At 42.0% G+C, this 25841-nt stretch overlaps 1 protein-coding gene across 3 annotated transcripts in view; it reads left to right on the top strand.

The window, feature by feature from the left end:
- MAN1A2 (mannosidase alpha class 1A member 2) overlaps positions 1-16399 on the top strand; it is a 38041-nt gene extending 21642 nt beyond the window's left edge. The window contains exons 5-14 of one of the 3 annotated variants that reach the window (XM_028711344.2): positions 2937-3017; positions 4029-4123; positions 4849-4972; positions 5334-5427; positions 7104-7219; positions 9211-9430; positions 11027-11199; positions 12752-12867; positions 15814-15911; positions 16014-16127. In XM_028711344.2, coding sequence (XP_028567177.2) covers positions 2937-3017; positions 4029-4123; positions 4849-4972; positions 5334-5427; positions 7104-7219; positions 9211-9430; positions 11027-11199; positions 12752-12867; positions 15814-15874 — 1080 coding nt within the window. In that variant the 3' untranslated portion in view covers positions 15875-15911; positions 16014-16127. Of the gene's footprint in view, positions 1-2936; positions 3018-4028; positions 4124-4848; positions 4973-5333; positions 5428-7103; positions 7220-9210; positions 9431-11026; positions 11200-12751; positions 12868-15813; positions 15912-16013 lie in introns of all 3 variants that reach the window. The other 2 variants (XM_028711346.2, XM_028711343.2) reach the window with 2 other exon arrangements.
- The last annotated feature ends 9442 nt before the right edge of the window (positions 16400-25841 follow it).

Here is a 25841-nt window from a genome sequence, read left to right as displayed (position 1 = left end):
TGGAGCCGATTTGTACAGAAAGTTAAAATCAATTCATAATAAAGTATGGACGTTTAATGTACAGTGGTGCCTCGCAAGAAAAAATTAATTTGTTCCGCAAGTTTTGTCGTCTTGCGATTTTTTCGTCTTGCGAAGCACGGTTTTCCATAGGAATGCATTGAAAATCAATCAATGCGTTCCTATGGAAACCGCCTTCAGACCAGGTCCGGGGACAGTCTGTCCCCCGACCTCTTCTGAAGGCTGGGGGGGCTTTTCTTCCCACCCCCAGCATTTTAAAAAACCCCGGGACAGCGGGGGACTTCTCCGCTGTCCGGGGCGATTTTAAAATGCTGGTGGGTGGCAGCGCGGCCGCCCGCCAGCATTTTAAAAAAACCCCAGGATAGCGGGGGACTTCTCCGCTGTCCGGGGCGATCTTAAAATGCTGGCGGGCGGCAGCGAAGCTTCCGCTGCTGCCCGCCAGCATTTTTAAAAACCCCGGGACAGCGGAGGCTTCGCTGCTGCCTGCCAGCATTTTAAGATCGCCCCGGACAGCGGAGAAGTCCCCCGCTGTCCTGGGGTTTTAAAAATGCTGGCGGGCGGCAGCGAAGGCTTCGCTCCCGCCCGCCAGCATTTTAAAATCGCCCCGGACAGCGGAGAAGTCCTCCGCTGTCCCGGGGTTTTTAAAAAACCTCTCCGCCCCCCCGCCAGGCTTCGGAGCAGCCTTCTGAAGCCTGGCGGGGGGGCGGAGAGACCTCCTCCCGCCGCCTGGCTTCGGAGCATCCTTCCGAAGCCTGGCGAGGGGGTGGAGAGACCTCCTCCCCCCGCCAGGCTTCGGAGCAGCGTTCCGAAGCCTGGCGGAGGGGCGGAGAGACCTCCTCCCGCCGCCAGGCTTCGGAGCATCCTTCCAGGCTACGGAGGAGGTCCGAGGACAGTGGGGAAGACGCGCTGCGCTTCCCCGCTGTCCCGGAGATTTCCCTATGGGCTTTCGTCTTGCGAAGGAAGCCCATAGGGAAATTCGTTTTGCGAAGCGCCTCCAAAACGGAAAACCCTTTCGTCTAGCGGGTTTTCCGTCTTGCGAGGCGTTCGTCTTGCGGGGCACCACTGTATATGTGAAACAACACATTTGCACACATTCTTGATGTGAAAGGGCTCTTTAGCCAGAAAAGTATACTGTTAATTTGCATAGGAGGTAACACTAACTCCAAAACTGTTCTGTTAAATGGGTTTATATCTCCAAAGAAACATTTACAGGATTTATTTATTTATTTATTTAAAAATTATTGATTTTCCAAATTTATAACAAACGTAACAAACAAGAAAAACATTACAATATAGAGAAAACAGACAAACAAACAAATATCTTAACTGTTATAATCCCACTTTTGTTACCATTGTTGGGTGACTGCCTCAAATCCCCCTTGCTGAGTTTCCATGTAACTCATTGTAGCAGTTTTCAAATACTATTTTCATATAAAATTTACTTGTTCAATTAACATCTTTCTTTCTTTTCATATTGAAAAGAAATGTTATACAACTTCACATATTTAAATCCTAGGCCAATCTGTTACTCACAAGTAGTTCTATTTAAGTTATCTTAACATATTTAACTAAATAATTCTTAAATTTCTTCCATTCCTCTTGGTACTCCTCCTCCTTCTGGTCGCGGACTCTTTTGGTCAGGTCGGCTAACTCCAAAAAGTCCATCATCTTCATCTGCCATTCCTCCACTGTTGGTACTTCTTGTAATTTCCAATTTTTGGCTAGCAAAATTCTAGCTGCAGTTGTGGCATACAAAAACCTGTGCACAAACATCAACACTACAATAGTTAAAAATATTAATATTCATTACATACTATGCCAACAAAACCTTCTTCCCACAAAATAGAAAAGGAGGGAAAACGAGCAACGAGTTAAACAGACGATGAAGGGGTCTTTACATTGTCGTCCATAAATCTTTCCCTGGCTTTCATGGCCTTCATCACAAAAACCGCTGCCACATGGGTAATGCGTGGGTTTGCATCAACTAACAAAAATTTTACTCTATCTTCAGGACTAGTTATAGAGTTGGGTATAATTTGCAGCAATGCGTCTCTAAAGCCCGAGTAGATGGGGCAATAGAGGAGGTAATGTGTAAGATCCTCTTTAATTTTCATAAGGCAAGGACATAAACGATGTTCTACTGGGGTTTTTGTGTATCTACCGGTCAGATAAGCAGTTGGCAATGTTTGAAACCGTGCCATAGTGAAAGCTCTCCGAAGGGTGGGATCAGTGATCTCCACCAAGTAGTTGGCACAGATTTTGACTGCTTTTACTCGGGGGAACCAGTAGGAAAACCCAGAGTTTTTTATCTTAGTGGAGTCCAAAAAGGCGTCTTTTTCAAAGATCCATTCCCGAACTTTATCAGGGCTCCACAATTTGAGAGTATTAAACTCAGGTAGGTTGTATCTGGATAGAATGTCTAGTAGGTTTTTATGCCAAATGGTATTATTTTGTAATGATACATACAAAACAAAAACATTCTGACATCTTTCTTGGGCAGTTCCAAACCTATTATTCCAAGTAGAAAGGCTTCTGGTTTCTTAATAAATGTATATTTCAACATTTTTTTTTCAATTTACTATAAATCTTTTCCCAGAAGTCTTTCACCTTGAGACACATCCACCACATATGGTAAAAGGTACCACCGGTACCTTATTTTTCTTTACATTTCCAACATAAATTGTCACTCTTTGCTAGTTTTACAGGGGTTAAGTACCATCTATACATCCTTTTCATAACGTTTTCCTTTAACAGGAATTCATTATTTAAAGCAAGAGGTGCTTTAAATAACCCTAGGAACCTTCAGAAAGAAGAATGGGATACATATTTAATTAAAAAATAAATTCACTGTAATAATTTGTGATAAATCTACATACTTTATACTAATATCTAGCTTATATCCCTTTTTCTGTCTCAAGAATTCAGAGGTATCTGTCTTTGAAGTCAACATCCGCTTCATTGGTGGCTTGCTTGCGGCCTATTACCTTTCAGGTCAGGAGGTAAGTGAATTATAATATAATCGTGGAAATATGTGCAACTTTTACTTAGTTTTCTTAAAAGGGAACAAAGGCTTGTTTTCTTGCTGCTTCAGAGGCCTCACTAATAGGTAAGTAACCACAAACTCATAGCTGTAATCAGGAGTGATAGGAATTTCAAAATTCAGTACAAATGCAGAAAATTCAAGATGCTGGGCATTGGCCACAGAATCTGTTTTCATTTTATTAAAAAGAGGCATTAAAATGAAATATCTGGAGCCAAAAGAGATTGGGGGGTGGGGTGCTTTAGTACTGTGGAAACTCATTTCTCCCCAGCAAACTAATAAAATATGTGTGAGGTAGTTTAAGTTGTATATTCAGGTTGCATAATTTGGCACAAAATTTGCCAATAATTATACAGTAATGAGCACTTGTCACCCTGTCCGAAATCAATTGTCAAAATTTGAGGTCTTAGTTTATGGTTTGCAGCAAGGTTTTAACTGCAGCCTGTGAAACAGATCATGAAAGATCTGTATTGGGTACCATTCTGTATCTGGAGGATCACTTGCTCCCATATGAACTTGCCCATATCTCATTAAGATCTTATCTTGAGAGGTGCTCTGGATGCTCCCAACCTCAGAGATCCCAGATGCGTTACATGGAGCCTTTTGTGTGGTGGCACCCAGATTATGGAGAACTTGTTAGAGAACCTGCACTGCTTTCTTTTAAGTGCCAGCTAAAACGTTTTTTTAAAAAACTGCCCTAGCCTTTCCCAATATTTAATTTTTGTATATAATTTGTGATCATTTGTATTCATGTTTTTATTAACTATTGAATATGTTTTGTTGTGGTGGTTTAAATTTATTGTATGAGCCATTTGGAGCCAATATCAGAATTAGAATGGGATAGAAAAGAGTTAATATAACCCAACCTGCACTTTTCTATGCTTTCATAAGGACGTACTTCTAATAAGATATGTATAAGATTGCACAGAAAAAAATGGACAAGTGCTCAACTTTCTTTCTTGTGTTACAGGTTTTTAAGTTAAAAGCGGTCCAACTTGCAGGAAAACTTATTCCGGCCTTCAATACACCCACAGGGATTCCTTGGGCAATGGTGAATTTGAAAAGGTACGAGATTTGAGGCAAGAGGAAGACTGGCAATCAGGAATAGCAAAAACCTATGTTTGGCCACTGATAGTAGGATGTCTCAATGCCTGCTAAGGGATTTTTCTGCACAATTAAATACCTGTATGTGGTGTCTTTGGAGTCTGATGTTAGCTGTGGTATCATGTTGAGTAGTAGTCAAGTTTGGGGGTGATCCTTTCACTGTTGGTTCTTGAATTATTTCAAGGACACTTTTTTCCTTTGGCTTGTGCTTATCTTCCCCAGTACAGTGGTGCCCCGCAAGACGAATGCCTTGCAAGACGGAAAACCCGCTAGATGAAAGGGTTTTCCGTTTTTTGAGTTGCTTCGCAAGACGAATTTCCCTATGGGCTTGCTTCGCAAGACGAAACGTCTTGCTAGTCTTGCGATTTCCCCCCCGCTTCCCCCCCCTTTTTCTAAGCTGCTAAGCCGCTAATAGCCTTTTAGCAGTTAGGCCGCTAAGCCGCTAAACCGCTAATAGCACTAATCCGCTAAGCCGCTAATAGGGTTGCTTCGCAAGACGAAAAAACCGCTAGACGAAGAGAATCGCTGGACGGATTCTTTTCGTCTTGCGAGGCACCACTGTAATCTGTTGCTGATTGGTCTTTGCCTTTAACAGAAATAGATAAATTGCTAAACCTCTTCCTATATAGAACAATACCAGTACCAAATATTTGTATACATTTACCCTTTAATCTTTCTCTTGCCAGTGGTGTAGGTCGCAACTGGGGCTGGGCGTCTGCTGGCAGCAGTATCCTATCTGAGTTTGGCACCCTTCACATGGAATTTGTACACCTGAGCTACTTGACTGGCAACCCTGTCTACTATGATAAGGTTAGTTTTGTGCTCTTTCTGGTGGAATAAGAATTTTGTCGATATTTATTGACAGTGACTATAAATAATGTCCTTGTTTTTATTATGTATTCTGTGTTTTTATATTGTGAGACCTGCAGATTTTAATAATAATAATAATAATAATAATAATAATGGAAATAATGCATATATTAAAATGCATAAACCACCAAGGACCATTAATTGATTGACAATTTATAATGAAATGGTATTTAAAAGTCTGCCTAGTTCTTCAAAATTTGTTAGGGCACCAATTTAAACTTATTTAATTGGTGGAAGAGGATTTGATTTACATTCTGTATTGAGACTAAGCTGTGATTATGATTTTTTTTTTCTCATTTAGGTCATGCATATTCGTAAGCTACTTCAAAAAATGGACCGCCCAAATGGGCTTTATCCAAACTACTTGAATCCAAGGACTGGGCGCTGGGGGCAGCGTGAGTACTTCCTCCACATTTATGTCAAATTCGATTATATCTATCCACGCACACATATAAGCGCACATTCACACATAGGCACATTCTGAGACCCATTTCAGACATCGCAGCCCAGACCATGGTTTAGCCTTTGGGAACAAGCTTCATACTCGCATGCTCCATCCTCCTCTTTCATGTTCTGGTTTCTTGTATCATGTCCTGGCTAATAGTAATAATAGTTCTGCCTCCTTCATTGCACAATTGCATCAAGCTTTGATTTGGGGAGTTTGACTTCAGTAACTTCCAGGATTATTTATCTATGCTGCACAATGCAAGCTTCATTTATTAGTTTATGTAGATAGTTTCACAATCAGAATCAGCTGCTTCACGGTATCAGTTCCCAGCAGTAAGTCGGTGCGCACCGACCCCTCTCGCTCTCCAGGCTTCAGGGATAGCCGCTCTCCAGGCTTCAGGGAGCCCCCGCTGCGCTCCAGAGGCTTCGGGTTCCCTTTGCTGAAGCCAGGAGAGCAAGACTCTCCTGGCTTCAGCAGAGAGGGAGAGCTGCGCAGCGCCCCTTCAGCCAAGCGGGAGGAGAAATGGAAGGGGCTCCGTTTCTCCTGCCACTTCGCTGAAGGGGCGCTGAGCAGAGAGGGGGATAAATTCCCCCCCCTTGTTCTCCCCCTCTAAAGCAAGGTGTGTCCTATGGTCGGGTGCGTCCTATACAGCGAAAAATACGGTAACTAACTTTGTGGTGAGTTCTCTCACCGTTTTTTCCAGAAAAAAAAGCACTGGGTACATGTTCTGCATGTGGGGGTAGTTACCTTCTTCAAATCTGTCAGTCTGATGGCTTAGTTCACTTTAAAAAGTCTTAAGGTTTTAAAAGATTTCCTTGATGGCAAAAGTTGGCTTGAAAAGAGACGAGCTTTATTCTGCTGTCCCCAGCACACAAACCTCTGAAGAGATCAGAAAAGATTAGTTATCTTAACTTACTCAAGAGAGAACATTGAGCAGTAACATGATCACAGTCCTGCAGAGCTTTCAGTGCAGATATTGTGGCCAAGTAGATAAGCTAAGAGCCAGTTTGCATATACACTGAGTCAGATTATTGATCCACTTGTCCAATACTGTGTTTTCTGACAGGAATCCAAGGTCTAAGGCAGCTTCCCTGCCTGCCCCACTCAACCTTACTGTGTAAATTGAATGGGAACAGTCAACTAATATAATTTTAATATGGAATGAAATGAAAAGCCCACTTTGCTGTTCCGTGATCGGCACGTTATGTGAAATTATTCTCAGGTTTCCCAGTATGTAATTGTGTGTTCGATCATGGGTCTGGGATTAGGCATTTAAGTTCTTGTGTCAAAAATTCAAAACGTTGCAAAGCTAATCAGTGATGGGAAAAGGAATTCATTTTCCATGTCAGTGGTGTAAGATGAATTGTGATGCAAAATAAGTTATTTTTAGTATACCAAATTCTTAAACTACAGATTGATGGAGACGATTTTTAAAACAGTTGCTTTTCCAGACTTAAGGGTTATTTCCAGCTAGGCTTTACAAAATCAGTCATGTTCATTCATTTCACTGAATCTACTTTGAGTATGAGTAATATTGGATATAACTCTATGGAGTTTGCCCTGGCAAATCTAGGTAGTATTGAGCACACCAAATTTTACCCTCTTTCTCCTTCTTTGTTGCAGATCACACTTCCATGGGTGGATTGGGAGACAGTTTCTACGAGTACTTGCTGAAAGCATGGTTGATGTCAGATAAGATGGACATGGAGGCAAGGAAAATGTATGATGATGCTATTGAGGTGATTATAGTGCATTGATTTCCCCCACTTCCCCACATACACAATGAGAATGTCAATTTTAAAAATGTTTCTCCCCTTAAAATGCAAATGATTATTTTTTTTCTAACTCTTTTTAGGGCAGCAAGATATACAATATGTACAGATATACCATCTTGATTCAGTTCTGAAGCTGGAGTTATAAAACTGTGGCGCTCCCCATTTTGACAGTTTGCTAGCTGCATATTGTGGACTAACAGGCTTTTGATAACCCTAACCCACTGCACCCCTCGAACCTGTTTTTGCAGACTCAGGCAGGCAACAAAAGCAGGTTTATTAAGCACTTGGCTGTAGCCAGAATTCTGCATTTGGTAGACCAGAAGTTGTGCAGACCTGCAGTAAGCACCATATTTACACAACTGTGTAAATGCTGTGAAAACTTAAGAACTGGATTGTGATTCCTCACCCTGAATTGTTTCAGCAGTATTGTAACTGAACAAATACTGGCTGACGTTCTGGATCAGACTTCCCGGACTTGTCCTCCACATGTTGCATGTGAGCAAAATATTGCAGTTCTTTAGATTCCTACTGTCACTGCAGTGTCAGAGTAGCTGTTGAACTGGAAACCTCTGAAAAGTGTCATTTGCCAATATTAGCATTAAAAGTTGACAGAAGGAAACACCAGCCTTTACTGAGCACTGCTTCCTTCTACTATGACTAATTAAAAACAACAACCCCACTACTGGCAGAATCTGCCCCCACATTTACATTGTAAGTAAAACACAGACCTGCTTCCAGAACTTCAACATCCACATGGAAATGCTCTCCCAGCTTAGAGTTTTATAAATTTTGTGAGCAGAGAACTGTTCTTGAGCCAAGATTTTCAACCAACCCCTTGCTCAAATAGGTTACCTTTTCTTAGTGAAGTTGCTGATTCTGGTACCCTACCTTTAATTCTAAGTAGGTTTCATGAATATGCTTGCTTTTAAAAGAGAGAATACCACCCACTGGTCTATGTTTCTTTTTGTGTATGTAAAAATCAGTGGTCTTGTAAATAGCAATGGAAAGCGCTCTCTCTCTCTCTCTCTCTCTCTCTCTCTCTCTCTCTCGGCGTATGGGTTTGCACTCTTCCCAGTAAATGTCCAATAATCCTGATTTGTTGAATTTCCCTTGAAGTAAGAAGCCAGGAAAGTTTTTAAGGAGAGGTTGAACGGTCATCTGTCATGTATGATCTAGTTGAGATTCCCCTCTAACTCTACAGTTCTGTGATTCTATTATTCTAAGCTGGAGTTTGTCTTACAGCAGCTTGTATGCTACTCCAAATCCCATGTGATGTGCAAAGGGCTCATGACAGTATTTGTGATGGTGTTTCCGTGTGCTGCTCTGGTTTCGCCAGAAGTGGCTTAGTCATGCTGGCCACATGACCCGGAAAAACTGTCTGCGAACAAATGTCAGCTCCCTCGGCCAGTAAAGTGAGATGAGCCCTGCAACCCCAGAGTCGTTTGCAACTGGACTTAACTGTCAGGGGTCCTTTACCTTGTATTTACACCCCGCCCCCCTCTGAAAAACAAACCCACACCCCCAGTGTAATAGCGCTGTCTCTGGAGAAGAGGGGAGGAGAATGAAAGTGTGACTCGCTAAGCTATGCCTCTGCTCTTCTCCTCACCCCCACCTCTAGTTCTGTGGGAAATATGATGCAGGATAAATGCTTAACTCCCATCATGCATGACAGAGCAGGAACTAGGTAACTTCTTTCTACTCTCTCTCCCTCCCTGAACAAAGAGGTAAGTAGCTACTTAACTCCTGTCCTGTCGAGGATTCCCATCCTATAAGTTTATCATTGCTATTCATTGGTACCCAACTATGTGGTTCTTTGGGTGTTTTGCAGGAGAGAAAAGACTTGCTTGGACACACACACACACACACGTATTAATGCAAAGCATAAAGGATGCACTTGTGACAGTCAATATTTTGAATATTTGAAGTAACTAAAGCTTTTCTGTTTCTTCTTATAGGCCATAGAGAAGCATCTTATCAGAAAGTCCAATGGAGGCCTAACTTTTATTGGAGAGTGGAAAAATGGGCACCTTGAGAGAAAAATGGGCCACCTCACATGTTTTGCTGGAGGATTGTTTGCTCTTGGAGCAGATGGTTCCCGAGATGATAAGGCTGGACACTACCTGCAGCTTGGAGCAGAAATTGCACATACATGTCATGAATCATATGACAGGACAAGTAGGTATCCTTTCCTGTCTTAAGTTCTGGGTGGCTTTTTTCCTTAATACTGTGCATGCACACGAAAGCTCATACCAAGAACTAACTTAGTTGGTCTTTAAGGTGCTACTGGAAGGAATTTTTTTTGTTTTGACTAATGGTAATGTGGCTGAATTCGGAGCAATTTTGAAAGTACATGAAAATGGGGAGAAAATATACTGTGTAATTAATTTTTTTAGCTCATGCCCTTTGAGTTTGAATGGTGAATGTGCATTTAATGATTTGTTCATTTAAACTTTGTTTTGCCAAGAGAGAAAGCTGCATAAAAGCACCATCAGTTCTTAGTAGTCATGAATTGTGTGAAAGCTAGAAAAGGAGGTTATTAAATTACACAATAAAATCCCGTAACAGTGCAAACCAGTAGGAGTATTCTTACTGTTAGCTTCAAACAATTTAACTGGATGAGGAACATAAAACTATATGCTACGCATCTTTGTAAGTTGAGAAATTATCTATATTTGAGTTCATTTTAACTGTATTTTTATTGAAGCTAGTAGCAAAATCTAGATTATCCAAAACTGTGTTTTGCATTTACCATGCCTAGGAAAAAATAAAGCCTGCATCTCCTGGAATCCAACACTTGTTATGACTTGCTCATAATTACAGTACATAACACTCTGCCATTTATCCTTAAAAATAAAATATGTTTTTGCCATAGTTATCTCTATGAGAAGCAGCCTTTAATAACTTGATCTGCTTAGTAGATTTCATGATTCAGTTTAAGAGCTATAGATGTCAGTTTCATAATTTTGCAGTAACCTCAAATTTCCTTTTTACAGCAGGTTTAAAACAAGCTTCTTGAGTAGTGAATTCTGTATTCTTAGTAAAGGAATCATATAGTTGTTCAATGTATTCAGTATTAATTCTACAACTGTGTGCACATTCATTATTCTTTCAGTGGGTTTTAGGGTGTTCTCACACTACAAAAGGCCTGGACAAATTTCTAAGAACTGTTCCAAGTGCTAGTAAGGACAAAGTACCTGTGAGCGTTAAAAACAAACATAGAGTAATGTATGTTATTAGCATATTTGATATAGAATTTCCATTAAAAGTTATTATTTTTCATGCTTTTTATTAGTTTTCTTACTTGCTAAACATACAATAAAGTAATCAAAATAATAAAATGACAACAACAACAAACACCAACCCCCCCCCCAGGAAACATACATACAACCATAAATCCGTAAGTTCTTAAACATGGACTTATGTCACCATATTCTTTATTCCCAATTCCTTTTCTTCTCTGACAGACTTCCATCTTCCTCCAAGCGGGTCTGTTTTATCTATTTGTTAAACTGCTTCTTTTATCATTTCATCATTTCTGCTGTTTTCCACATACTATAATTATAATCCATATTATGGTTGGTGAAAATTAATCAAAGCAAATCCAGGTTTTGACTTGGGGGCACTTTTTTAAAAAAGTAATCTCTATAAATTTGCCATTCCTTTTGGAACTTTTGGTTGGGCTGTCTCCTAATTTTCTCTGTCATTTTTGCCCATTTCCACAAATAATTAAACCATTAAATGTTTCTCCCCCTCCGCCTCTTTCCTCTGCAGCATTAAAACTGGGCCCTGAAGCTTTCAAATTTGATGGTGGTGTGGAGGCAGTAGCAGTACGGCAAAATGAAAAATACTACATTTTACGACCAGAGGTGATAGAGACGTATTGGTATATGTGGCGATTCACACATGATCCGAAATACAGGCAGTGGGGCTGGGAGGCAGCACAGGTAACAACAGAAAGCTTTTCTGTGTGGAAGTCAAAATGTTTACTGGCAGCCTCTCACTGATGAAGTGTGAGGAATATTGTGTTGCTGCATAGCTGTCTGTTTCACAAGCGGAGACATAAATACACATATAGGAGAAATGACAAATAGCAGTATAGAGAAACATACCGTATTTTTCGCCCTATAAGACGCACTTTTCCCCCTCCAAAAATGAAGGGGAAATGTGTGTGTGTCCTATGGGGCGAATGCAGGCTTTCGCTGAAGCCTGGAGAGCGAGGGGGGTCGGTGCGCACCGAACCCTCTCGCTCTCCAGGCTTCAGGAAGCTATCCGCTAGCCGTGGGAGACCCAGCTCTCCCAGGGCTAGCGGAGACCTTGCCTGCACCCAGAAGCTTGGGGCGCGCTGAGCTCCGCACGCCCCAAGCTTCGGGATTAGCGCAGCGGTCCGCTAGCCCTGGGAGAGCTGCGCGAAGTCGCGGGGCTCTCCCAGGGCTAGCGGAGACCTTGCCTGCACCCAGAAGCTTGGTGCCGCTGAGCTCCGCACGCCCCAAGCTTCGGGATTAGCGCAGTGCTCCGCTAACCCTGGGAGAGCCGTGCGGCTCTCCCACAGCTAGTAGAGGCCTTGCCGGCACCCAGAAGCTTGGGGGCGCTGGGGCTCCGCACGCCCCAAGCTTCAGGTTTAGCACAAAAAAACTAGGTGCATCCTATGGGGCGAAAAATACGGTATATCCAAGAATATAGAAGAACAACCTTTGTTGAAGCAGAACCAGCGTGGCTTCCGTAAGGGCAAGTCCTGTCTCATGAACTCATTAGAGTTCTTTGAGAGTGTCAGCAACCACATGGCTGTTTTATTGGCTGGGTTTTTTTGTAAATGCTAAACAATGAAGACAGAAGGCAGCACATGAGACCAGTATTTGTTTCTCTTTTGTCTCCCTCTGTAGCCCCCCCACCAAAGCCCCTAGAAAATTGGGGTGGGCTCTCCTGAACAGTGTGGGTTGCAGTGGGAAGAGATAATCATATGAAATCAAACAGAAGCACCTTGCATGAACCATCTGCACGTTGCATGCTTTATGCAACAAAGCTTTGAGTAGCATTCTGGGGCAATCAAATGTAGTAGCATAAATGAAGTACTAGTGAAATAATTAAGAGGAGCAAGAGTCGTCTCATAACTTGCAGTGAACATATCTGCTTACCTTATTATGTTGTTGCTGATTTTAAAAACAGTCCTCTGCAAAAAAAAATTAACAGGAGTTTGGGAATTCCATATTTTTAACGTCCTGCAAGAACAGATTAAATGCAAGAACAGATTAACGGACATTTTGACTATAATATTTCACATATTGTTTTCTGGCATACAGCTCCCTCAGCTACCAAATTGTTCTCTTTTTTGTCTTACCTGTGAATACCCAGCGTTAGGTCTCGTTTGTCCCTTGCCGTCTTCATCACTATATGGTTAGGTAGGATTCCACTGTTTCGCAGCGGAATGTGTTAACTAGATGCAGCAGTGAAAAAGTGTCTGGTAGAACATTCATTCTGTTTCCCCCACGCCCCACATAGGCCATTGACAAGTACTGCCGAGTGAGTGGTGGATTTTCTGGGGTCAAGGATGTCTACTCTTCAGCTCCTACATATGATGATGTGCAGCAAAGCTTCTTCCTTGCTGAAACACTAAAGTAAGCAGATTTTCCTTCTTGATAATTTTCTTGGAATTGTGGTGGCCCTAAGAGGCTATTCAGTGCTTATAGAATTGTTGCCTATTTCATTATTGTTTTCTTAGGTAAATTGCATTTTTTTGTAAACCACGCTGGAATCTATTTTGATGAATGGTAATACAGTGGTACCTCAGGTTAAGTACTTATTTCGTTCCGGAGGTCCGTTCTTAACCTGAAACTGTTCTTAACCTGAAGCACCGCTTTAGCTAATGGGACTTCCTGCTGCTGCTGCGCCGCCGGAGCACAATTTCTGTTCTCATCCTGAAGCAAAGTTCTTAAACTGAAGCACTATTTCTGGGTTAGCGGAGTCTGTAACCTGAAGCGTATGTAACCTGAGGTACCACTGTATAAATGTTTTAAATCAATGTAACAAATTGGAGTCAACAAATGAGCTGTTGATGGGATGAATGGCAGAGGTACACCCACCAGAACGTAAGATGTAAGCCCAAAGACCACCACAGTGTACCTAACATGTAACATAGAAAGGGTATCAAAATACGTAATAAGTATTAGTGACAAGACAAATGTGCTGTTTCTGTGATCCTGAAGGTTTGCAACATTGACCTTGTTACTAATTATCATTTACACTATTATATAGTGTATATTATATAGTTTCTGAGTCCCTTTTTTAAGAGGTTGTCTTCTGTAACACGTTTGCATCCTGTTTACTGGTGGATATTTTATAGTGTCAGGCTATAGGTGTGTTTTACCAGGAGTTTGTTTTTGTTTTCTACTGACTGGATTTAAACATCACACTAAAGGTTGGCTTGGCTAAGACAAACCATAATTAACGTTAACCACAGCTGATTAATGCTTGGTTGGGTCAGAATAACAAACCATGGTTAATCAAGCACTAAAGTAAAAGCTTCCAAACTTTGTATTCACATCATGTTGCTACATCATGATTTAGCATGGCATTGGTTTTCTTTTTTACTGCAATGCAAAAATAAATTACAAATGCTATTTACCCTGCCAATGGTTACCCAAGGGGAAATGGTGTTTAGTCAAGGCAGTATTGTTGTGTATTTTACATAAATAAGTGTCAAGGCCTTCTGGATTTTTTCCCATATGCAGAGGGGGAGTAGTTATGAAATATAGTGGTAGAATTTTCTTTTTTTAAAAAAGGTTGTGGGGACGATTCCCATTGGCAATAAATGAGGTTCTTGTGTATTGTACTGCAGTTAATCACTTACCAAGACACCTTACGTTTTTCCATATCCTGGAAGGTTGAATGAAAGCCAGATACACACAGTGTCAATTTTACTATTTGGAGAGACTATCTCTCCTCCAGCCTGTTTCAAACTACAGTGGTACTTCGGGTTACATACGCTTCAGGTTACATTCGCTTTAGGTTACAGACTCCACTAACCCAGAAATAGTACCTCAGGTTAAGAACTTTGCTTCAGGATGAGAACAGAAATTGTGCAGCGGTGGCACAGCAGCAGCAGCAGGAGGCCCCATTAGCTAAAGTGGTGCTTCAGGTTAAGAACAGTTTCAGGTTAAGAACGGACCTCCGGAATGAATTAAGTACGTAACCAGAGGTACCACTGTACTTTTTCTGCCTTTTATGAACAAATGTGTTGAGGGGTGTGTGTGTGACAAAATGGGCCTTTGTCCGCCTAGTTTCGGCCCTGCCTTACCCCACTTACCCTGGAGAAAGCCCCATTGATTTCACAGCAACGTACTTCTGAGTAGACATGGCTAGGATTGCACTGTAAATTTAAAGATTATAGAGTTCCTTGGCACATTAATTGGTTTAAAACAAACAAACCTGCAGAACTGCATTATTGAATAATGTGTTTACCCCAGTGTTGTTAACTTTAGAGATTAGGACATACTCATGACTTGAAAGCCATTATTCTGAGTGAAGAGTTCTGAGTAAAATTTTAGTAAAGGTAAAGGTACCCCTGCCCGTACGGGCCAGTCTTGACAGAGTCTAGGGTTGTGCGCCCATCTCACTCTAGAGGCCGGGGGCCAGCGCTGTCCGGAGACACTTCCGGGTCACGTGGCCAGCGTGACATCGCTGCTCTGGCAAGCCAGAGCCGCACACGGAAACGCTGTTTACCTTCCCGCTAGTAAGCAGTCCCTATTTATCTACTTGCACCTGGGGGTGCTTTTGAACTGCTAGGTTGGCAGGCGCTGGGACCGAGCAGCGGGAGCGCACCCCGCCGCGGGGATTCGAACCGCCGACCGTTTCGATCGGCAAGCCCTAGGCGCTGAGGCTTTTACCCACAGCGCCACCCGCATCCCAGAGTAATATTTTAGTCTAAAGCTAATGTGTCCCTTGCTTGAATACTCAGATCATTTTGGCTTTCAACGATTTGTTCTTTGAGTCTTCTAAATAAATACTTTCTGGGTGGAAGCATATATATTATCAGATAATGTCTCTTAGAGGTCTGAAAATAAAAGGACTCAGTTTATGGGTGTGCATTGGAGACTTACAGGCCAATGTCACCCTTTTCACTAAGGCTAATGAGCACCAGGCTGGCATTTCACTACAGCCAAATGGAATTTGTTCATGTTAAGTTCATAACACTTCAGTCTTGAAAATGCAGTGAAAATCCAGTTATTTCAAAGAGAACACTTCTGGCAATCATGGCAGTGTTATTAATTTTGGTGGATAAAATCTAAATCATAAGGTTGAGATTATTATTTTTAAAAGTATTTGAACAAGAACCAGATAATGAATCCATTAAAAACATTTTGATCCATTATAAAATGCACAGTTAATTGAGCACAAGAGTTAAAATAAACATCATGATTTTTTTAAAGCAAGTATGTATTTAAAAAAAGGCGGATGGTGAGAATCATTCCGTCCTATATGAGATATGGGGGACTGTTTCTTTTATGATAGCACCTATGATTACATTCCTGCTTCATTTAAAGCAATAATATTTTCTCTTTCAGAACAGTTGCTGCAGATTGTATGCAAATCATAGAATTTATAGAATTTCAGCTGATTAAGTGATCTGCTACAACTTCTTTAATGGGTGATACTTTAAACCGTAAAGTCCATAATTTTTTCTGAGGTTATCTAGGTTAGACCAGACATGGTGACAAACCTTCTGTTGCTCATTCCAACTTGTTTTCTCTCTTTACCTTGACAGGTATTTGTATCTGCTGTTCTCCAATGATGATCTCCTACCTTTGGATCACTGGGTTTTTAACACAGAAGCTCACCCCTTGCCTGTTTTACATCTAGCCAACACAACACTTTCAGGAAATCATGCATATCGATAGAAACTATTCCAGGACAAGGACAAAATACTTCGTTTTAGCTGTGTTTTGTTTACATGGACCACTTCAGACTTAAGGCTTGAGAGAAGACTGGCATTGTTTAATTAATGAATAACTTTGAATGAAGAGAGGATCAAAACTGCACTCTTAAGCATGTACATAAATTTAAAAATTCCATTTTATACATGACCAAAACTATCGAGTGCAGTGTGTGTCAGCGAAAAGACCTTGTATATTTGCAACTGAGAAGGTGGAGCATGGCCTATCGGAACATGTTTCCTGCCCTGTGACAGGAGTGAAGTGGAATGGCTACTACTGACCTTCGTAGTGAGCGATCTCCTGCCCAGATGATGTGGATTCCTGATATTATGTCATTTGGTTTTTCTTTCGATGATGGCATGACTGAAACAATGACAGGCAACAAAAGTGCACTAATAGCACCTAGAGCTGAAATTCCTCTACTCCTGTTTAGAATTTTCTACTTTTCATCAGTCTGTCCAGACTGGCAGCCATTCCCAGTGCCTCTCAGACCCTTGCCTATTTTTATTATTGTTATTAATAATATTGATCAACCATTTGTTCTTGTAGTATTGTTCATCAGTAAATGAGATATGAAACGGATCAGCAACTTCTCTCGGTTTTCCTTTTAGGATTTGGAAAGCTCCATTCACTGCAGCGTCGCTTCTTACACTATGACAAAACCGCCCAATGCATCTGCCACTTGGTCAAGATTCCCTTCACTTAAGTTGCAATAACTCAACATTTGTCTATGAAGCCAGGAGTTTCATTAAACTCACTTTTTTTATTTGTATATTATTCAGAAATGGAAGAACTGTTCTGTAAGAGATGTTTTACACGTCCTCTGAGTAAGACTTTTACCTGGGTATAATGGTGCTTGGTTTTTGGATCTTTTGGTACGGCGGGAGTGTGAGGATGAGTTTGTCAGCCTTCACTTACACAATAGAAATCCTACCGCTTGATTTCTAAGTAACTGGAAACATAACACTTACTGGTGGGTACATGATAGTGGACAGCAGATCAACAGAAATGTTTGTGTGAGTTTTACTTTGCAATGCTTCCTTGTCATTACTAAATGCAATTGATAACAATTTGGGTTAGAAATGGCTCCTTTCCTGTCAGGTCCCCCACCCCAGTTCAGTTAAAAGAGAATCATTAAGTATTTGGGGGGGGAGGACGGGGGTTAGTTGGATATTTAAATATTTTGTATGAATATTTTTCATGTACATTGGAATCTGATTTCCTAGTGAATGCAGATTACAAGCATTTATTTTTGTTGGTATGCATCCCTTTTAAAGAGTGCTGAATTCCAAAAACGTTGACCAAGTTATCCCATTGGGACCTTACTGTGCCTCAAGGACAGCCGATCTGTAACTCAGCACACCATTTTAACTAGGTAACTGGTAACAAACCTAAGATCCACTTGTGGTGGAAGATAAGTTAAATATTTAGCATATTGCGATCCCTAGGATGGAGATCCCTCTGCCCACTTTGCACAGGTACAGTTCAGCTGGGCCTCTGGCCAGGATCATGCCGCATTATAATGTGAAACCCAATATATGTGCTTGTCTCTAGCCCACATAATTGCAGAGATAAATCTAAAACTTCATGGTATATTTACAGTAGAGAAAGGTGGAATTCTAGACCTCGGGAGGTTGAGTTATTCCTTGCTTAGCACAACTACTGGACAGCCCCATGGTCTCCACTCCCATGTTGCCACCCCCACAAATCTGTTTTTTACATTTCTGCATCCTAATGTTTTCTTTATGCTCACTTTTTCTTTCCCAGGCCCCCAATAAACTCAAAATTCTAAATTCTGCATGAAAAAGACAACATATGCAAATCAAAATCATGTGCTGTTTTTGAACTGTAGCCTGGCAATAGAATTTGGAATATTTTGATGCAAAGCTCTGTAGAAGTTGTGTCTAGCATAACGTTGGAAATTGCTCTCCATATGCTGCTTATACTGTTTTTATTGAGCCTAAGTCTTGGAACATTGACAATGTTCTCATCGAAATCAGTGGCAAAACTCTGTATGATGCATGGATATCCAAAGTGATTGTTTTGTTGAAAAGTAAAAATTGAGGGGGCTAGAATGGTTTTCAGCCTAAGTAGAGTGGAATTGGGCTTTGTATTAGGCTGAATAGTTTTCAGCCACTTTCTGTACATGGAAACGGTGCATACTCGTGCTGGTACTACATTACTGCTACATTTGTCTTCCCTAAAACATTGATGTGCAGCAGATAGTAATCTTCATTTTAGAGCAGAACTGCACAAACAATACAGTGTCATTGTTGGGAAGACTTGGGTGGATAAGCTGGTTTTCTTTGTTGAATAGCACCAGTGTACTGGCAGTCGTATCATCCCTCCATGCTTATTTTAAAAGTTTTTCAGACCACTCTGCATGCAGTTTCTTCCAGTTTTGAGTTTGCTTCTCTACCCCACCCCCTTACTGGTTTCCAGTGTGCATGAGTATATTGATTAAAATGGGCCTGAGCATCTGGATCTACTGGATAGATCTCTGAGATATTTGTAATAGATTGCAACAGTTTCTGGCCTCCGTTTTTTTAAAAAAAACAAAAGCAGCAACAAGTAGATTTCTCATTTCACTTTTCTAAATTAGGCTGTTGAAGCTAGGAAAGCTTGGGGAAAATTAAGAGTAGATTTTTTAATGTGAAAGGCCTGTGGAATCTGTTCTGCTGCTGCAAACAAATTCCTGACCCATGCATGTACTCAGAGGCTTCCTGTTTTAAGTGTATATACCCCCCCCCAAACACACACACACATTTTGCATGGGACTTCAGAGAAGAAGACACAAACTGAACATTGTGACAAGTTAAACCAGCTGACGTGGAATATAGGGCAGAGCCAACCTGTTAAATAGTGGACATTAGCAACCCACAGAGCTCCTTAGATCTGCTGCCCCTGTCTGCTTGCTGTCTCCAAGCAAGTGAGCAGTGACAGGAAAAAGGAGCAGGCGAGCAGCCTCAACCTGCCTCTCCCTCTGGGCAAGTGCTGTAGGATGGGCCTAGAGCAGGCATCCCCAACCTGCGGTCCTCCAGATGTTTTGGCCTACAACTCCCATGATCCCTAGCTAGCAGGACCAGTGGTCAGGGGTGATGGGGATTGTAGTCCAAAACATCTGGAGGGCCGAAGGTTGGGGATGCCTGGCCTAGAGGGACAGGTCAAGGTAGTCACCAGTAGTGGTACGGAAGAGAGTAGGCTACTCAGAGTGGTGGGAGGACCTATTACAGGCCTCTTACCCAAACCCTGCCCCTAAGCATCAAGCTGTCTCCGCTGAGCCCTAATAATGTGGGTTATGTTCTAACTACATATTGGGGAGACAGGAAGAGGAAAAATGCTTGCCCTCTGAAAAAATGGAAATATCCCCCCCCCCCCCAAGATAGAGGGTTGGGTCCGAGGATCACCCATGGAGAGCTCTTTTCATGACACAGGTTAATCCAATGCTACAATACACGCAATCACCAAAAATAGAAATTGGAAGTTCAGCATAAATAAGTACTCCAATAATTCATAGTCACTCAAGTTAATTGTGACTTGTGCGGCTATTCGCTGAAAACCAAAAGCTGAATGAAATTACTATAATTGCTTCCCAAGCATCATTGAAACTAATTACCTAATTAGTCTTTAATGACTTAAGGCAAGTACTTCTGTTCCATTTTAAAAGAGTGGTTTAAAATTAGATTTTCCACTTGTTATAATCGCTAGTAATTTGAGCTTTACTTCTGCACACTGCTTTTGCATCAGGAGGACTAAAGGGGGGGGGAGCATTGTGTCTCTCTAAAAGTTCTTTTATATTCTTCAGAACATACAACACCCTACCCTAAAAATAAAATACTTCTCCCAATTCTAGAGGGAGAGGTCAGGGACAGAATTATATAGAGCCAGAAATAGAAAGTCTGAATTCATGCCTGCTGATTTGCTTTCCTTTCTATCACTGTGCCTTGAGTTGTAAAAGTGCTGCTTGCATTGTTGCTTTGGTAAGTCTGATACATGGGGTGAACTCACTGCCATGAAATATGTCAAATTTTAAATCCTAAGCCACTTCAGAAAATTTCGCTAATCAGATGCAATGCCATTTTCCTCTTGTTTGGCCATGCAACAAATTGAATATATTTGCTTCATTATTGAGTTTACCACAGTATTTGGTTTTGGGAGTTCTAATGCCATCCCTGCTCTCCCTTCTCAAGCTTTATGCGGTACAGAGACAACAACTCTATTATAGTTTGTGTACTTTCTTGACAGCCATGAAATGTGGCTCTTCAAGTCTGGCTTCAGTGGACTCTAGATTTTCTTTTCAAGGAATTAAGATAATCCGAGGGTTGAATTCATACGCTGCTACATGTGAAGTGTCACTTGTTAATGTTAAAAATGTGAAAGACATCACAGATTGACAGGCCATAATGAAAGGCTCATAATCACAGCAATTGTTTAAACTACGTGTTGAACCCATTAAAATCTAGCTGCAACAATGGTACATGAATGCACTGAGTTCTTGTTTTAAAGAAGAAAAAGGATACAAGTAACAACTAAAAACAAATACATTAGAATTAGTAGGTTTTTAAAAACATTTTGTTGCTCCTGTTCTACTTTGCTTCAGACATGTTAGATTTGGTTATTTACAAGTCCTACATTCTAACAACACAAAATTCTGGTTTATCCAGTATTTTTGCAACATGCTCACTTCTCTCCTCCAAACAAAATTTTAATAATGGACAGCACCCATTTTCTCTGTACTAGGTTTTTTATGTACATGCCTGGCAACTGATGTGTGACCTCACTCCATATTTTTTATGTGGAGTGCAAAAGCGCTCTGTGGTCACATGTGCAAGTCATCACTTGCTGTTGTAGACATAAAAATGCTGAACATGCAAATATTCGGTTCTATACATGTTTACTCATGAGTAAGTCTCACTCCGATTGCAGTGAGGACTCTATTCCATTGAACTCAAAGGGGCTTACTTCTGAGTAGACATGCCTATGATTCTGCCTGTGCATATGAGTAGACATACCTATGTCTGCTGTGTAGTATTTCCCCCCTGCTAGACCAAGAACATGTGTGATTTAGACTCAAATATTTTAAATTACGTATATTAACGTGGAGTACTAAAGCTCCATTTTCTGAATGAATAGGAACAGTACTCTCCGTCAAGGAAAAATCCTCTAATTGACTTCAGCTGCTTTTCCCCTAAAATGAATATATTCTCTTAAAGATCCTGGGTTCTTTTAAACAACAACAAAAATCTCTCTTTGATTGTCCACTCTAGATGTTTATACATTTACATATATACCTCTTATATTTTTCTTCCTTGAAAATATTTGGCTGGTTGAAATAATTCATCCCCCTCACCTCCACAGGCAACTTTCCTATATGTTTAAAAGCCATAAATATCTAGGGCAGAATCTAAGAGAACCAGAGTCAATCAGCAGGGATTTTTTTTTTTAAGCACTGCATTTGAGCTATTTATATAATCTCTATATGCATACACTTTTGGATTGCTTGTATAGTTCAGATACTTTTTACACCGTTAAAAGGAGGAGATAACAAAGAACAATTTGGTTAGTGTAGGAATTGGGAACCTGTGACCTGCCAGATGTTAAGACTGCAACATCCATCTTCCCTGGCCCTTAACTATGCTGGCTCAGCGTGAGAGTTTAGTCAGACAACATCAGGAGAGCTACTAATTCCTTATCCCTGGGCTTCATGTATCAGGTTGGTGACCATTTTTGGCTTTTGGGCTGCCATTAATACACACGAAGGGGGCTTGGCTCATTCATTATTGTGATGTCAATCTGTAGTGGTGCAATTGTTGATAACCACAGGCCTAGCGGCACCTCTGCTTGATTTAGTCCATCTACCATGAAACACTTATTCATAGTGGATGTTGGCTGTCATCCTGCCTCTTATTTCACTTTCCTAAAGTTTATATTTTTCTTCTGAAATATTAAAAAGGGCAAGAGTCAGCCTTGTGAACTGGGGAGCTTCTGGCTGTCTCTGAGCTGGCATCCTGCATATGTAATTTTTAAAAGTTTAAAAAGAATATTGTATATAAAAAATAAAGAATGTCTTTAAAAGAAAGGGTTTGCTGTGAGCGTATCTTTGTTTGCTTGGGAGTAAAAGAACTGTAGACAGCAGGTGGGACTGGATTCATTCACCTAATGAAGTTACTGTTATTTTGCATTGTGTTATAAGCTGCTCAGGGACGCGGGTGGCGCTGGGGGTAAAACCTCAGTGCCTAGGACTTGCTGATCGTATGGTCGGCGGTTCGAATCCCCGCGGCGGGGTGAGCTCCCGTCTTTCGGTCCCAGCTCCTGCCCACCTGGCAGTTTGAAAGCACCCCTAAGTGCAAGTAGATAAATAGGTACCGCTTTATAGTGGGAAGGTAAACGGCGTTTCCGTGTGCGGCGCTGGTGCAGGCTCGCCACCTGCAGCTTCGTCACCTGGAAGTGTCCTCGGACAGCGCCGGCTCCCGGCCTCTAGAGTGAGATGAGCGCGCAACCCTAGAGTCGGACACGACTGGCCCATACGGGCAGGGGTACCTTTAACTTTACCTTTATAAGCTTCTCAAGATGTGTGAAACTCATGTGGGTGTTATCTATAGGGTGCTTTCTTAGTAAAAAAAAGTTCCCTTGAATCAGTTGTATCCGCCTGGATTGCCTTTCATTGTTGCAGAGGAAGGAGAGCTGCATTGCACTAATGAGACTTGGCTCCTGCTAAGGAGGTAGTTGGACAGCAAGGAACTTAAAGATGTGCTAAAGGCGGAAGATGAGATTGCAAAGAAGCTGAATGAATTATTTGCATCTGTTTTCACTGTGGGGAAATGGGCAGATCCCTGTGCCTGAACTAACTTTCTCAGGAAGGGAGTCTGGAAATTAAAAATTAACAAATTAACTAGGTCCAAATGACACCCACTCAAGAATTTTTACCTCGAATGTGAAACTGCTGATCTTCTAACAAAGACATGTGAAATATATAAACTTATCGTGCTGCAGGACTGGAAACTGGCCAATGTAACACCATTTTTTTAAAGGGGTCCAGGGAGTATCAAGGAACTTACAGATCAGTTAGCCTAATGTCTGTTTCAGGAAAACTGGCGGAAAGGCATTATTAAGATAGAATTACCATAGCTAGAATAACAATGCTTGCTGAAGCATAAGCAGCCTTTGGAGACAAATCGTGCCTTTTGGAAAGCATCCATTAAAAATAAGAATAACATGGATTTGTAAAATCCTTGATTTCCTCATCAGATGACACTTTAGACACAGCCAGTTAATAGATTTTTAATCATCGTCATGACACCTACATGGGTCACCCAGTAACACGGCTCACTAGTTGGCTCAGAAGCACAACATAGTAAAATACAATATTAAAACTCCATAAACATGGCAAAACCTACAGACTAATAAAAATGCACCAACTCTTTATGGTTGGCACAAAAAAAGACACGGTGGCGATGCCTCAAGCAGTGCTGAAGAAATTATGTATGGAGGAAAAAAGGGAGTAAAAAAAAATCTTTTTTTAAAAAAGGATACATTTCAAAGGAAGCTACAAACAAGCAGCAGCCCAAATTAGCCAGTTCAAAACAAGCTTTCATTACCACCAAGAGAACGCTTTGGGAGGGAAACCACTATGGTCGCTCACAGTGCAGTTCCACTTCCCTCCTTTCAACAAGTTTTTGTGTTTTGCCATCTTTTCTGGTCCCTGTCAAATAAACTGCATCTCACTCTGGGATGTAGGTTGCACTATAACCAGACTAGCACTAGTGCCATATAAATACAGTGGTGCCCCGCAAGACGAATGCCTCGCAAGACGGAAAACCCGCAAGACGAAAGGGTTTTCTGTTTTGGAGGCGCTTCGCAAGACGAATTTCCCTATGGGCTTGCATCGCAAGACGAAAGCCCATAGGGAAATGCTGGCGGTCGGGAGCAAAGACTTTCGCCCACAGCCGGCCTTCAGAAGAGGACCTCTTCTGAAGGCCGGCGGGGGGCAAAAGTCTTTGCTCCCCCCCGCCTGCCTTCCCCCCGCCTGCCGGGGGCGATCTTAAAATGCTGGCGGGCGGGAGCGAAGCGTTCGCTGCCGACCCCCAGCATTTTAAAATCTCCAAGGGACAGCAGAGAAGTCTCTGTCCCGGGGAGATTTTAAAATGCTGGGGGTCGGGAGCGAAGCGTTAGCTGCCGACCCCCAGCATTTTAAAATCTCCCCGTGTCCCGGGGAGGTTTTAAAATGCTGGGGGTCGGGAGCGAAGCGCTGCCGACCCCCAGCATTTTAAAATCTCCCCGTGTCCCGGGAGGGTTTTAAAATGCTGGGGGTCGGGAGCGAAGCGCTGCCGACCCCCAGCATTTTAAAATCTCCCCGTGTCCCGGGAAGGTTTTAAAATGCTGGGGGTCGGGAGCGAAGCGCTGCCGACCCCCTGCATTTTAAAATCTCCCCGTGTCCCGGGGAGGTTTTAAAATGCTGGGGGTCGGGAGCGAAGCTGGGGGTGGGAAGAAAAGCCCTTGTTCCCCCCCCCCAGCCTTCAGAAGAGGTCCGGGGACAGACTGTCCCCGGACCTGGTCTGAAGGCGGTTTCCCTAGGAACGCATTAATTGATTTTCAATGCATTCCTATGGGAAACCGTGCATCGCAAGACGAAAAAACCGCAAGACGAAGAGACTTGCGGAACGAATTAATTTCGTCTTGCGAGGCACCACTGTAACACCCATTTGACATTTGCAAGAACCTGATCATTTTAGTGTGGCAGTGCTATCACTTTGCCTATTGAGATCAAGCAGACACCTTCGCCGTACTCTTTTTGGCACCTGCTAAAAGCTATCCCTGTGTTGGACAAGTCTACCCAGATGCTTAGAAAGCTGAGGCAATTCTAATCCGCTCCAGTATTTTCAACTTTTGTTAATAGGATCATAGATTTGTAGAGTTGGAAGGGACCACAAGGGATATCTAATACAACCCCCCTGCAATGCAAGAATCTATTACCCAACACGGGGCTCGAACCCATGACTCTTATGCTTTACTGACTGAGTAAAGGTAAAGGGACCCCTGACCATTAGGTCCAGTCGTGGCCGACTCTGGGGTTGTGGCGCTCATCTTGGTTTACTGGCTGAGGGAGCCGGCGTACAGCTTCCGGGTCACGTGGCCAGCATGACTAAGCCACTTCTGGCGAACCAGAGCAGCCCACGTAAACGCCGTTTACCTTCCCGCCGGAGTGGTACCTATTTATCTACTTGCACTCTGACGTGCTTTCGAATTGCTAGGTTGGCAGGAGCAGGGACCGAGCAACGGGAGCTCACCCCGTTGCGGGGATTCGAAGCGCTGACCTTCTGATCGGCAAGCCCAGAGGCTCAGTGGTTTAGACCATAGCGCCAACCTGAGTAGGGTTGTTGTGGATTTTCCCTTGGTTTTACTGCTTTATCTTTTCATAAGCCACTTTTTATGTTTGCTTTTAAACTACCAAGCGGTGTATAAATTTCATAAAATAAAACAATATAAATATTTTGTGTGCTGTTACCACAAAGAGCAACTTTCGCTGTACTCTTTTCGGTGCCTGGTGAAAACCATCCCTGTTTTAGACAAGCCTACCCAGATGCTTTTGAATTCTGCTGCTGGAGGAGACTCTTGAGAGTCCCATGGACTGCAAGAAGATCAAACCTATCCATTCTGAA

This window comes from Podarcis muralis, chromosome 17 (assembly GCF_964188315.1).
Source record: "Podarcis muralis chromosome 17, rPodMur119.hap1.1, whole genome shotgun sequence".
Classification (NCBI taxonomy): domain Eukaryota; kingdom Metazoa; phylum Chordata; class Lepidosauria; order Squamata; family Lacertidae; genus Podarcis; species Podarcis muralis.
The sequence above is the reverse complement of the archived record's forward strand: the minus strand, read 5'-3'. Positions and strand labels throughout refer to the sequence as shown.